We start from the raw sequence: 15034 nt of genomic DNA on the forward strand, positions 1-15034 counted from the left end.
GGTGTGCAAGATGCTCCTACCAGCCCCATCACCAGCACGGAATGATGATCTCACCAACTCCGGCTTGACGCCTACGCTCGCCCATGTCGTCGAGCCTGTGGGGAGGCTAGCATGGCATGTGTTTTGAAATTCTCACTCGTCGCTTGACATTATATTCTTCAGCTAGCTTTTGGCATCGACTCATACACATGACCTGTTGAACTTGCAGACAGAGGGCTCGCGCCCGCCAATTCCCTGAAATCCACGACAGTGTACATCTTTTCCAATACCTCGAGTTTCTCTCTCAAGTAATCCCTCTGATGTTGCTGCGTTTTCTCGAAGCCGAACAAGAACTGGACGAGGTAGAAGAAGTCTTTTAATCTCGCTCGGGACTCTGCTTCCGCGTGGCCACCTCGGTGCGGAAGCGCCAGCACGTCTGCTACCGTGCTTGTAATCTCGAATAGTTTCTGGAGGATGCCGCTCCCGTGAAAGACGACGCTAGACACGCTCTTCAGGCGGGAAACGAGGCTGCCAAGTTGCGCGGATAGCCGTTGCGCGGGGAAACGGAGAGAAAGGCCTTCGTGCGTGTTTTGTGTTGGCGCAGAGCGGAGCAGGCCCCGGGAGAGGGCTAGCTGCCATACTAGGGTCCGAAGCCACAGGCGGGTGACGAACAAGTCGACGTGTTGGAGCTCGATGAGTGTGCCGTATCCGGCGGCTACCATTTCCTCTTCGGCGCCGAGGGCGTCTGCCTCGTCTTGGTCGAGCCGTGCCTGCTTGCCTTCTATCCACTCCGACGTTGGTTCGGGGAGGTGGGGGTTGGGGACTTGTTGTGCGGCCCAGTACGAGAGAAAGGCATCGTCCATGATTTGGAAGAGGAGGATGAGGCGATTCCACCCGACTGCGACGTGGGCGGGAAGAGTGTCATCGTGGAGGGGCAGTCCGGTGCGCAGAGGAGCCATGGTGCATGGATACCCGGACATGATGAACAAGAAGCGTTCGTGGATGTAGACCTCCCAATACATCCTCTGGCGCCGGGCCGTCTCTGCACGGCTGAGACGGTGGCCGCCCTCGCCGTACTGGTGCACGTTGAGCATTTGCACCATGCTGATTGCTTCGCGGAGTATGGTGTAGCTTCTGTCAAATCGCTTGAATGCCATGAGGGAGATTTCGAGCCAGACACACGTCATGATGCGCTTGACCGTGATTGGCATCTCGCTCTGTAAACCGCCGGTATATCCGTCGCTCTCCATGGCCATTTCTGCTTTCCGGTGCGCCCAAAAGCAGTACTGCATCAGAGTCGCCATTTGTGAAGCTATGCCGACTCCATTCATTGTCCACGACGTCTTGGTGAGGTTGATGGTCACGGACGCATAGGCGTGTACTAGGGCGGCATCTTCAAAGTTGCTGTGCATATTGTGAATGGCCGTCCGCATCTCGGCCGGCGTCAGGACAGGGTTGACGGGATATACAAGCTGTTCGAACTCGGGGAGCAGCCCGAGGAAGAAGTCGGCCGAGAAGCCACATCCGCCAATCGTACACGGCGGTTCTGGGCGCGGACTGCTCGTCGGGTTATCGACTATACCTGCGATTGAAGTCACCGGGACGGCGCCCGCTCCAGGCGACGGGCCCGTCGATGAACGGTCACTGTCATTGCCGGTATAGCCGCCAGCCTGGGCGTTTGATGGCGGCGACGCTGCCGGTGAACCGGTCGGTCCGTCTGTCGATGTTTTGTTGCGCAGCTGGGCAACGAGACGGCCTCGAATGCCCGGTTTGCGTTTTGGGGGGGGTGGTGCAAATACACAGGCCAAGCTGAGATGAGCGCACGGCGCGCATGGCTGGTTACCGTTGCATTTTACCTTTCGGACCCGACAGGCATCGCAGGCGCGTGAAACCTTTCCCGCGATGGCGTTCTTCTTCCACATGGACGGTGATGTGCGGATGAAGCGGGGAGGCGGCTGATTTTCCGGGAGCTGCAGAATACCGTGATACAATGCGGCCTGTGGCATTTCATTGTCCAGAATTTCCCATGGTTCGACCGGGCATGCACCAGCGCGTTGGCTGCTGTCACTTGAGTCGGTGTCCCGAGTTGGAGCAGCGCAGCCTACTTCTGAATGATTTGAGACCGATTTTGGTCGGCAAGTCCCCCCCAGAGTTGCGTTGAGCGAGTACGTCGCGTGAATGGAGGCTTTTGGCGCCGTTGAAACATCACACGGCAGAGGGAATCAAAGGAGGGGAGGGGAGACAGCCGAGATTCCGTATCGGCAGCTAAACGCAGTCTGGGATGCAGGACCCAGGTACTGCGCACGGACCAGGCCGCTCTGTACGTACATACAAGTACCCTTGTCCTGGTGCCTTGGTTAGTACGTGTACTTGCAGGCTCCAGAAGGCTCACGATCCCGTTGAGCTCTTCGCCGCAGTCCCAACGCCTCTGTAAATAGAGCAGAGTCTTCCAGAAATAGAGGGTGTGCCGTCCGTTTTTAGAGGACGGAGATCCGAAGATGGTGTGGTGGGATTGCGGTTGCCTACTGCCCACCGAGAATTGCTACGTTGGCGTATAGGACGCTGGTGTCTGAACCAACGGCCGTGGGTGATGGCGATGAAACGCTATACAGACTCGGTAACAATTAGTTCATATATGCCTGGTACATGATTGCATGATTGGTTTCTTAGCAAGCCATGTAAAAGTCTAGATAAACTCATAACTATCCTCATACACAAGTTTTAGCTCCTCTCTGGGCTTTTGGGCATTTCCAGCCCTCCCAGTTACATGCTCGACCTGTGATATGAGTGACGGAGAATCAATTATATCCTGCATACTTAATCCAATGCCCATCTTGACGCATAACGAAGCCATCCCGGCTGCCGCGATCGAGTCTCCCCCAAGATCGAAGAAGGAGTCCTCGGGATGGATTTCTCCGTCAAAACCGAGGACTGATTTCCAAATCGATCTAAACTCCTCAACGATCGGTGCGAGGGCCAGGGCGGGCGGTTGACTGCGAGACGATGAGGAGGGCTGGCCTGGTTGAAGAGGCACCGAACAATGGCTTTGGATGGTCGTGGCCGATGGGCAAAGCGCAGAAACAGATGCAACGCTTGCATCTGGATCGTTGCTGATGAGCCTCAGGACGCCAACGAACAGGTCCATCACGGCCTCGGCCTCCCTCGTCTCCATCGTCTCTTCCGAGTACCTCAAGAGAAGACGCGCTGTCCCACCAACAGTCGGCCATGCGGTTAACCAGCACGCACCACTCTGCAGCAAGCCCCCTCCATAAACCGCACTTCCGAGTTTTTTCCAACCCGAGCCTGCCAGTATCTGGTCTTGCTCCTCTCGCCCTGGAATGTTCTGAAATTGGAAGATGGACTTGAAGCCTGTTTCACCCGGCCAAGGGGACTGGGCTGCTATACGATTGAAGGGCGTTGCTTCAAACGGAATAGTATCGATGGCCCGGTCGTATGCGTCCTTGAGAAGACCACTGAAGCGTTGGCTTGTATCAATGCGTACTCTGAAAGGAATGACATTCAGACATGGTCCTACCACCTCTTGTGCGCCTTCGAAAGCGGCATACCGCCCTGAGACTAGATTGCCAAAGGTAATGTCAGACGACAAGGATATTTGGGATAAAGTAATTGCCCATGCAACTTTGAGCATCGCAGGGTAACTGATGGTCCCAGAATGCTTGAATTCAAATGGAATAGTGCGCTTCAAGCCTCGAGACATGATGGGTCGAGCGTTGCCTCCGAAAGGTCTCACAATGCTGGTGAGGGTAGAACCCTTCAGTTTCTCTCTCCAGAAGCAATCGGCCTCGTCGTTGCACTGACGCATGGTGTGCTCGATAAAGTACCTGTACCTGGGTGGACTCGGATTTTCCCAACTCTTCCCAGCATATGCCAAGCCGAGATCATTTAGTATTGTTGGCGTACAGAAACCATCGTATTGAGAGTGAGAAAGTCCCAAAGCGAGGACCTGTCTGCCCGTCTCGGCGTCTATCAACAAACGAAATCTGGTGAGGACCTCGCCAAAGCACACAGGGCGAGCAACGTCTTTGTCAAGCTGCTCGCACCAATCCGCCGGGGAGAAGTTTGAAAACAGGACTTTGAAGTCGGGAGCAATCTTTCGGACAGCTTGATGGCACTCCTGACCGATCAGGTGGAAACTTGTTCGAAGTATTGGATGTCGTAGCGCAACGGTGGCACAAGCTGCTTGAATCTGAGGAATACGTGATTTACCAACGTCGATGAAAAACCAGCAGTAATAGGCTCGGCACCATTTTTGTCCCTCGATAAGGTAACTGAGCTGCATATGCGACGCAGGGTAGGCTTCTTCGATTCCGCTCTCAATGGCCAAGGCCGGCGGTATCTCTCTCTCATTCGCTGCTTCAGTGATGCCAGCTGCGGTTGTCGTCGGACCGCGCTGTCCATGATTGATGTTTTTGTCCCTTGACGTGGCATCATATCGTGCCCAGGCGTATCCAGGGTTTTTGCGCTCGATCATGTTTGCCATGTTCCTCAAACTCTTGGCTCTGAAGATGTCCTGCGCAGTGACATGTAATCCCCTGGCCTTGAGCCAAGAGATGAGCATGATGGTTCTGAGGGAATCGCCACCTAGTCCGAAGAAATCGTCGTGCGGTTCAAATGTCACGCCATCTTCCCTCTTCAGAACCTGCTTCCAAGCATCTTCGAGGACTTTTCCTGCTTCAGTCTTCACCTCAGTCTCATCACTGCTGCAACCCCTAGTGGTTCGTTGATACTCCATTATCTTCGCTGGGGTTTGGGCCTCGGCGACTGACACGAGGCGTTTTCTATCCGTCTTCCCGGCTGCATTGAGAGGCCACGAGAAAACTGGTATCCACAGCTTTGGAATCATGTATTGTGGCAAGTGATCTTGGAGCACGTGTGCTGCATTGGATATCGCCTTCTTGAACATTTTTGATGGATGAGCGAGGAGTAAATCTGGAGAGGCCGCCTGACAGTCTGGTAGCTGAAGAAAAGCAGCCAAAGTATTGTTGCCGCCAATGCTGACTTTTGCGACTGCAACATGCCGGGCTTCTGAGAATTGAGGGCAGGATTCGATCCCGTTCTCGATTTCTCCGAGCTCAATCCTCAGACCGTTTAGCTTGATTTGTCCATCGTCCTTTCTGCCCAGTATCTCCACGTTGCCGTCGAAGTCAAACCGCGCCAGATCGCCAGTTTTGTACAGGACATTGTATTTTTCCCTTGCAATCCAATGAACATCTCTGACGAATGCGGCATTCGTTTTCTCTGCGTCGTTGAGATACCCCCTGGTGAGCGTCGGTCCAGAAACGACGAGTTCCCCGACGCTGCCTATCGGCATCAGATGCTCGTGATCCTCCTGGTCAACGATCCATAGATAGCCACCTAGACGTTTCCCCACGTGTCCAACTGGCTTTTCCGGGCTGATGGTTCCGATTGCACAGCTGATAGCGGTTTCTGTTGGGCCATAACTGTTGACAAACACCTCCAAGGGTGGCTCGCGACAAGTCCATTTGTCTATCAGGGCTCGACTTGCCATCTCACCCGCAAGAGTTAGACCAGTAAGTGCGGGCAACGCGGCTGGATCCAACAGGTTGGCAACAGTCGGCGTCAGATCGACAAAGTTTATCTTCATCTTGACAAACGTTTCTTGAAGATTACCGATGCGATCCTGTTCGGACGGGATGCACACGCAGCCACCATAAGCCAGGACTGCAAAGATATCCAGGACGCTGGCATCACAAGTATATGAGCTAAACTGAAGAGCGCGAGTCTTGTTCCCGCGTCGGTCGTGCTGGTACCTCTTGCCGTGCTCCAAGATACTCAAGCTTACGGCACCGTGTTCCATCACCACTCCCTTGGGCTGCCCTGTACTTCCTGACGTGAAGATGACATAGGCTACATCTTTAGGAGTAACCAGTCGAGTCTCGTGTGCTGCCTGAGTAGTCCAAGTGGGCTCGATGGAATGACACTTGGACCCAAGGGCTAGAGTTTGTACAGAGAATCTCAAGGTATTACACTGTAACGTGGAGACAATGACGACTTTCGCCTTGACCTCTTGGATGATGAATTCTAGGCGGGAGATGGGATGAGACGTATCGAGAGGCACATATCCAGCCCCAGACTTGAGCACCCCCATCATTGCAACGATCATTGAGACCGACTTTTCAAAACACAACGGAACGAGATCTCCGGGCCCTATACCATGTCTCCTGACAAGGGTCTCTTTTACAGCAGTTGCTGCCGTGTTCAGTTCGGCATATGTCAGCGTTCCATCATGTGCTTCGACAGCGACATCATGTGGCTTATCCGCAGCAGAAATCTCGACCAGTTCATGAAGGCACGTCTCGGTACAACACTGTGGTGTTTTATTCCAAGCCAGTAACCGAGAAAAGTCGTGCTCCTCTGCTACGCTCCATATTGTAGATCGGATAGTGGAACGGCCGGTACTGTTTCTGTTCAGATATGAAATGACCCACGAAAGTTGCTGAAGCATACAATCCACTTCTTGTTTCTGCAGCAACGCAGGATCGTGAAGAGCGGACAATGAGATGGTATGCTTCAGGTCATTCTGCCAGCATTCTGTCACCAGACCGAAAGAGTCGACCATGCCCGGTTGGTCATCCAACACACGTGTAAGCCCCAGAGGCAATACGTCGTCTTCCAAGTGCGAAGGCTGAACAACCAAAAGGTTCGGAGTCCTGCATGCTTCTCGAGCCGCCACGCTGACCTCTTGGATTTGGCTTAGTCCATAGTATTCGTGGGGCATCATGGATATGGCTTGCTCCTGGATCTGCGACAGGTATTCCGCTATAGATTGATCCATGTTCAGCTCTACTAGCACAGGTACGGTTGTGATCGTTGGGCCGGCCATCCTCTCGATTCCAGCAAGCGCGCTGCCACGTCCAGAAGTGGTGACTGCAAAGCAGGCCTTTTTGCTTTGGCCTGACAACCTGCTACGCATCGACAGGATAATGGCCCAAGCAGCCCGCACCACAGTCGCAAATGTAAATTGGCAAGAGGTGGCCCATTTCAGTGATGTCTCAATTCGATGACTCGAGGATGTCGTAGGAGTGTATTGTGAAGATGGTAGAGCAGGAAAATGCTCTCCGTGGAAGTCACCAATACTCCTTTCCCAAAATCTAGCGGCCTCCTCCTCATTCTGAGCATGGATATGGCCAACATAGTTCTTGAACGGCGGCCTGGGTGGAGGTGGACTTGAATACTCAAAGGCGTACTTGAAGTCTTCCCAAAGCATCGTGGAGGAATATCCATCGAAAACAGCATGGTGTTTGAGCACTTCGAAAACAGCCCCTTTGTGAGAATCCCGGATCCTGTATCGAAAAAGAGAACTGCCCATTGTCATACTCGCATGGAATGCCTCGTCCCTTGCTGATTCGTTCCAATCATGAGGCAAATTGCAGACCACCTGCACATTTTTGAACCCGCCATTGGCCAGAACCGAGCAAATGCGCGTCCTCATAGTTGGATTATTTCTGCGTACAAGATCCCAAGCTGAGCGGAAGCGTTGCAAGTTTATACTTGAGGGAATTTGAAACAATTCACGCGCAACGTAAGCATCAGGTATCCGAGCCGTGACGGCGATTAACGCTTCCATGGTCGGTGTACATGGATAGATGTCTTCAATGTGGGATGCTTCGACCTGGCATATAGTCGCAGCTTGGGTAAGCATCGTTGGTGTCTGATGGAACACTTGGTCCTTGGTAATTGATTTGCCGTTGGTTTCCTCGTGACATGGGAGGCCATTGGGGGCAGAATCTTGCCTGTCTTGCACCAGTCTAGCCAGATCTTCAAATTTGGGGTTCCGAAGTATATCAGCAACTTCTAATCTGAATCCAATCTCTCGACACATGGCAGCCAGCTTGATGGCTGTTAAAGAATCTCCACCAAGAGCAAGGAACTGACTGTCCAGGTCGATTTGACTGGGATCCAAGAGCCAGATTCTTGCCCACAGCCCCTGAAGGACTTTTTCAACGCTTGTGTGTGTCTCTCTCTTTTGAAGTTTTCCCGGCCGGTACACGGCCAATTCATCCTGTGAGCATTCGTTAAAAATGTGGCGGAGTGCTCCGCGATTCACTTTTCCGGTGGTGGCCAGGGGAATGGTGCATATTGGTAGATAGAAGCGTGGAGCCATGTCGGGAGAAAATCGTTCGGACACGCGAGTGAAAGCGGTCTGGATAATGTATTCAACATCATCTGTCGTGTCTAGGAGCTTGCATTGTCCCCCCGTGTTATTCGTGGCTGCCAAGGTGAAAAATGCAACCGAGAACTCGGACGAATTGTCGGACTGGCCAAATTTCTCCACCACGGCGGAAAGGACACCCTCACATCGCTCTATTTCATACTCAGTCTCCCGTAGTTCGATCGGAAACCCATTCAGCCTCGGACAGTGGCCTTTCTGTGAAATGTACTTGATCGATCCATCCGAATTCTGCCTCACAATATCTCCAGTAGCACGAAATCGACTTTCGCCAGGTAATACCCACGAGAATGTGCTCCCATCGATGAATGCTGGTTTGGCCAATTCGTCGTCCTCCAAATAGCCACAAGCAAGCGTTGGGCCTGATATTATGTCGCACGGCAACGGCATGCCCAACGCGCCCTAGCATACCTACCTAGAGCTAATAGACACGCACGCGCACGGGATTAAGTTAATGCGCACCTCAGAAGTTTAATAGTTTTCTTAAGCTTAAGTGCTTAATAATAGTAAAGGCTAAGGTTCTTTATAAAGTATATTATTATTTTAATTTAACTTATATAGTTACTAAGGTATATAACTAAATGCAAAAGAACTATAAGTATTAGTATGCTAACTAGCTATATAAAGATAAAAGTATAATTTATATATATACTTAGTTTACTGTTTTAATTAAACTAAGTATATATTAAGTAACTATAGTTAAGCTAGAGAGAATAAATTCTAAATTTACTCTTAAGCAGCTAGTTAAGGCGCTAAAGGTGCAGCTTACTCTAAATAATTTAAGTATTTATATAGAAGCTTATAAAGTTTATAGAGTAGTTCTTAAAGATGCTTAATATATAAATTAAAATTCTAAGAATTAGTATCTCTAATAGAGTAAGGCCTTTACTTATACTACTATAGAAAATATTGCTAAGATCTAGAGTATTATTACTATTTATAATTTCCTTAAAGCAGCTAGATCTTGCTATAATTCTAGCTAGGCTAAAACTCTAATTAATATAATAAGAAATAATAAAAGTATTAAAATACTAAAGACTTATATACTTAGGGATTTTAGCAATATATTTAATGGCTACCTTACTTAGAATAAGTATAGCAAGTTAAAAGCTAAGAGTATTTATACTACCTTAGGCAAATACTTAAATTATAAAGATAATAAGAATAATACTAATAATAATACTTAAGGCAATAGTAGTCAATAGTAGTAATAATTAGAATAATGCTTAGAATAATATAAAGAAGAAGAGGTACTTTTATATACCTAAGAATTCCTCTCTTCTCTATCTCTAGAGCGCTTAGAAATATAGAAGACTATACTATATACTTATAGAAAACTAGAGTCTTAAACTTTATATATACCTAACTAAGAAAGAGATTATATAGATAAAGAACTACTATAATAGCAATAAATAAAAGAACTTATACTTAAAGCTATTAGCAGAAGGCATAGAACTAAGCTTATAAAATAACTAGAGCTTTAATAAGAAACTATACTTTTTTAATAAGAGATTTAATAGCGCTATTATAAATCCCTAAATTACCTAATTATATAGGCAATACTTTAGAATCTATATAGCGCTTAAATAAGCTAAATATCTACTCTTCTTAAGCATACTATTAGACAACTATAGTGCTATATATCTTATTAATAATATTAATCTGCTTAAGCTAGGCTTATTTAGAGAGATAATAAGAGAATATATAAAGGCAGAAGTAATAAGCTATTTAATTATTAGAAGAAGTATATATATACTTAGAAAGTTTCTATATAGTAATAATAGCGCTAAAATAGTAGACCTTACTTTTAGTAATATAGCTTTTATTAAGAACTTCTATATTAATATTATCTTAGTAGATCTTTTATATAAGAAGAGAGCTTAGCTTTATAGTTATAATTATATACCATACTATAGACTATTAGAAAGAAGTATAGTGCTAGCTTAGCTTATTAAAAAGTTCAGCCTAACCTTTCTTAAATATAAGCCTCTTAATAACTATATAAAGAACTCTTAAGGAAATGCTATAATTTTAAGCTCTTCTATTATTATTACTGCTAGTAGTTACACTTAGAATATATATATATAAAGCTCTTAGCGCTAGAGGCTTAGTAAGAACTCTCTAAAGCTAAGAGAAAATACCTCTAAATTATAGTATTTATAAGCTAGCTATCTTAGTAAAACTATGCTTAAGAAGCTCTACTTAAATGCTAGAAATATATATATAAAGGGAATTAAGTATAAAGACTATAACGTTTATACTTAAGTGCTTATATACTAAGTTATATCTAGGCGCTCTAGAGAGTATATATTACTATATTTATTTTAGTATATATATTAAGACCTCTAAGATTACTTACCTAGTTATAATAGCATAAATTAGCTCCTAGTATTTAAGGATAAATACTCTAAGATAATATAAGTATATCTACTCTTTAATAAAGCATAGAAAATAGTATTTAACACGCTCTTTTACTATAAGTATTAGGTTATATAGTAATTTAGGCTGTTAATATATAAGTTTATATAAGATAATAAGAGTGCTATAATCTAGCAAGTAGGCAAATCTATATTTTAACGCTAGGTATATATATAAGGAATTAAGCTTAAAAACTCTCCCCCTTATATATATAAATTTAATAGTAGTATTAAAAGAGCAGGCTAATTAATTATACTATACTTAATTAAGATGCTTATAAGTATAGGCCTACTAATAAACTTATAGTTAGAGAGTATATAAGCTATAGTATATCTTTATAATATAAGCTCTTACTAAACTACTAGTTAGAAATTACTATAGTAAACTCTAGACACTTAGTTTTATAATAATGCTTAATTACTAATAAGAGAGTATATAGTAGACTTAAGACTTAATTAAAATAAAGTCTATATATATAGCTGCTATATATATCTACTTAAAAGAAATTATAAAGCAGGCTATAATAAATAGTACTTTAAAATAAGCTCTAGAGGCTATATTAAGTATCTAGTTAAATACTCTACCTTTAATATATATTAAATATAAATCCCTTGCCTTAATAAAGTTATAATAATAAGAAATATAATATTTAATAAGTCTATCTTTTATAATATATATATAGAAAGTATAGTTAAACTTTCTATACTAGAATTAAAAGCTTAATTTATAGCTCTTTAAATTAATAATATTTAATAAGTCTATCTTTAATAATATATATATAGAAAGTATAGTTAAGCTTTTTATACTAGAATTAAAAGCTTAATTTACAGCTCTTTAAATTAATAATAAACTAGATAAAGAAGTAAACTACTTACTTTCCTTTACAGAAGATAATACTATAGTAAAACTTAATATATATTCTACCTTAGGGGTAGAAGCTTAAATAATCCCTAAAGATAAAGAACTAAGCGTAGTAGAGCTAGAAATATATATAGAACTTCCTACTCTACGTTAAACGCCTAATTACACATTTAATATAAATAATAATACTAGTAGCAGGCCTAAGCAGCTAACTAGTATACTATAAGCTTAACTAAGCATTAAGTTACAACCTCCTTAAATATAAATACACTAGCCTAGACTAGAGATAAGACTTAAGTAATCTTGCTAACTAATATATAATAAAAGTAGAGTATATTAGCGCTAGAGGCTTACTAAGTGCTAAATAAGTTAGCTACTTACTTAAATATATAGCAGAGAGCTTAAGTCTTAATAGAGGCATCTGCTGTTAATAACTATAAAATAGAGAGCTTATAAAGTATAGAAGCTCTGCGCTATAGTGTAAGGCAAGCTAGAAAGAAGCGCTAAGATTAAAGTGCTTTATATAGAAGATGTTTTAATATATATTTAATATAATATTTATAGCAGCTACTAGAGAATATTCTGCTTAATTAGTAGAATATAAATACAAAAGCTATATAGAGCTTTATAATAGTTTATATAGTAATTAATATAATATATAATAAGGAAAATAGAGCTTAGCTTTAGCAACAGCTTAATCTAGAGAAGGTTTACTTAACTAATCTAGTTAAAGTGCTTAAGTCCTAGAAGAAGATATAAAACTACTTATTAAAAGCTTAATAAGAAAAAGCAATATCTATAGAGGTTACTATACTATATAATAAAGGCACCTAGAAGGAAATTAAGTATATAAATATTTAGTTTAGGCTGCTGCTTCTTAAGTAGGTTTATATCTATAAGTTTAATAAGAGAGGTTATCTTAATAAATGCAAAATATATATTTATATATATAGCAATTTATAGAACTACTTTATAATTAAATAAACTTATATAGTAATACTTATAGTATATATATTTTAAATTATAATAGTGCTAGCTACTAGGTATAATATAGAATTACTATAATTTAATGTTAAGAATGCCTTTCTATATATAAAGTATAGCAAGTATATAATACTAGTAATATATAAGCTCTCTAATAGTTATAAAATACTACGGAAGTATATTTAATTACTTAAAGCTTTATATAAGCTATAAGACTTGCTAAGCTTATAGTTTAAAAAGCTAAGTATAACTCTTAAGAGAGCTAGGCTTAATTTAAGCAAAGAAGAGCTATATATCTTCTTTAATAAAGCTTAGAATATTTATTTAATATTCTTTATAAATAATATTATACTTACTTTTTATAAGGAAAGAGAAGTAAGGCAAGTAGTAAATTATATAGTTTAGTGCTTAAAGTAAGTATATAATCTAGAAGAGAAAAGCAAACTAAGCTTCTTCCTAGGCATCTAGATTATTAGGGACAGACTATACTATAAAATTTTCCTTTATTATAAGGCTTATATAGAAAAGATTAGTTAAAAGTTTAGTTAAGTATAGAAAGCTACTTTTTCTACTATACTAATTTCTATAATAAAGCTTATATAGCGCATTAGTAAAGCAATTAAGCAAGAAATTAAGGCCTACTAGGAAAAGGTTAGCTCTCTATTATATATAGTAATTATAATAAAACTAAATATTGCTTATACTGCTTTTAAGCTTTTGCAATTTCTAACAAACCTAGGCCTTAAGCATTAAAAGGCAGTAGACTAAGCTATTTAATACTTAGCCTTAATAAGTAAAGTTACTCTTTATTATAGCAGTATAGAGGAAATTAAAGTATTAGAAGTTATAAGTAATGCTTTATATATAGATAATTTAAGTATATAAAGGTTATTATAAAGATATATTATTATATTATTTAGAGGTCTAGTTATCTAGAAAGCTACACACTAAAATATAGTAACTATATTTATAATAGAGGCTAAACTACTTGCTTTATAATAAGTAGTAAAGAAGATTATAGCCTTAAAGCGCTTTTTTTATAATATTTATTTTAACTTAAGAGAGAATTATAATATTTAATATAATAATTAGTAGATAATTTATCTTATGCTTAATTTAAGCAAGCAAATTAATATATATCTATACTATATTAATATTTATAATATATAGTTAAAATAGAAATATAAAAAAGAAAGCTTTAAAGTTATATATTTACCTACAGCTAAGATGCCTACTATAAAAAACACCTATAAAAACAAGGGAAATAACTACAGCACACAAATTGCCTATAAGGAACGTTTGTATGCATTTTACATATAAGGATTTAATATACTTTACGCCTACATTCCTTTGGAGTATAGCTAAGAGGAGGCATTAAATTAATTGCTTCTTAAATATATAAGCGCTTACTTCTTCTAAGTAAAGCGCGCTTAGAAGGCAAATAAAATTATATAAAGTAATACTAAAATACTAAACGCTAAAATACCTATAGGTAAAAGCAAGCTGCTGCTTATATTAAAATATATATATAATAAAATAATAAAAGTAAAGCTTACTTCTTAATAACTAAGTCTATAACCTAGTTAAGTAAAGCTTTTATATAAGCTTTCTTTCCCCTAGCTGCTAATAAGCCTTTAGTAGTATTATTAGCCCTAATACTAAGTGTAGACTCTTTATATATAGAGTTAGACTCTATAAGAAGGTTAAGCTATAATTAAAGTGCTTAATAGCACTTATTATATATCTATAGCTTAGAGTATTAAAATTAAGTATAGAATTAGAAGTAATAGAGCGTTAGAAGCTTACTTTACTATCTATACTTAGTGCTAATAGTATCTGCTTAGCAATAAAGATTAATATAGTATAACTATATATATAATTAGCAATTAGCTAATTAGAGAAGCAAAATTAAGCTTACTAAGGCTAGTAAGTATAATTGCCTGCCTTATATAAGTAGTATTATTTAGAGCAACTAGTAGTTACCTTAAAGCAGCAACCTTTATTGCCTTTGCCTATAATAGCTGTACAAATGTATTCCTTATAAAGCATATTATATAGTATATCTAGCTCTAGAGATCTAGTCTAATAGTTAGCGTGTAAGACTTATAGAGCAACGCTTCTAAGTATAACTTACTCTCTGCACTCTTATAGGCCTAGCATGCTGTAAGAGATAATAACGCGCAGAGAAAGAAGGCATTACTAGCGCCTCCTTAGTATTAAGAGTAGAAGCAGCACTACTAGGCTGCTCCTTAAATATAGTAGATATAGATATATCTAAATTTACTAGTATTTGCTGCTAGCGCTTAGCATAAATAGTTCTGCCTAATCTAAGAGGCATAATAATAATAATAATAATAATAATAATAGCAATAATTAAAATATAAGCTTATAATTATATAAAGGCAGTTACAAAAGGAAGGAAAAAGAGAGCTTGTAATACTCTTAGAAAGTGCATATAAATATAAAGAGCAGCTAGCTAATAAGTATATAGTGCTTACTTTTAATTTACCTAAATAATAGTGTAGCTACACTATATAAAACAATAGAATTAGAGCAAATTAAAGGCATTAGCAGGTATAC

The 15034-nt window shown here is 41.0% G+C and overlaps 2 protein-coding genes across 2 annotated transcripts; both read right to left on the bottom strand.

Annotated features, from left to right (window-relative positions):
- Positions 1-158: 158 nt before the first annotated feature.
- On the bottom strand, positions 159-1985 carry MAM_01230 (Zn(2)-C6 fungal-type DNA-binding domain protein; the record flags this gene model as incomplete). Its single annotated transcript, XM_040820029.1, has 1 exon — positions 159-1985. One exon carries the CDS (start codon positions 1983-1985, stop codon positions 159-161), a length of 1827 nt encoding a protein of 608 aa, XP_040681517.1.
- A 680-nt stretch (positions 1986-2665) lies between these two features.
- Positions 2666-8581, bottom strand: MAM_01231 (Amino acid adenylation; the record flags this gene model as incomplete). The annotated part of the gene is made up of 1 exon (XM_040820030.1): positions 2666-8581. The coding sequence occupies one exon, from the start codon at positions 8579-8581 to the stop codon at positions 2666-2668; it is 5916 nt and encodes a 1971-aa protein (XP_040681518.1).
- Between the last annotated feature and the right edge of the window lie 6453 nt (positions 8582-15034).

Source organism: Metarhizium album, assembly GCF_000804445.1.
Source record: "Metarhizium album ARSEF 1941 chromosome Unknown scaffold_2, whole genome shotgun sequence".
Taxonomy (NCBI): domain Eukaryota; kingdom Fungi; phylum Ascomycota; class Sordariomycetes; order Hypocreales; family Clavicipitaceae; genus Metarhizium; species Metarhizium album.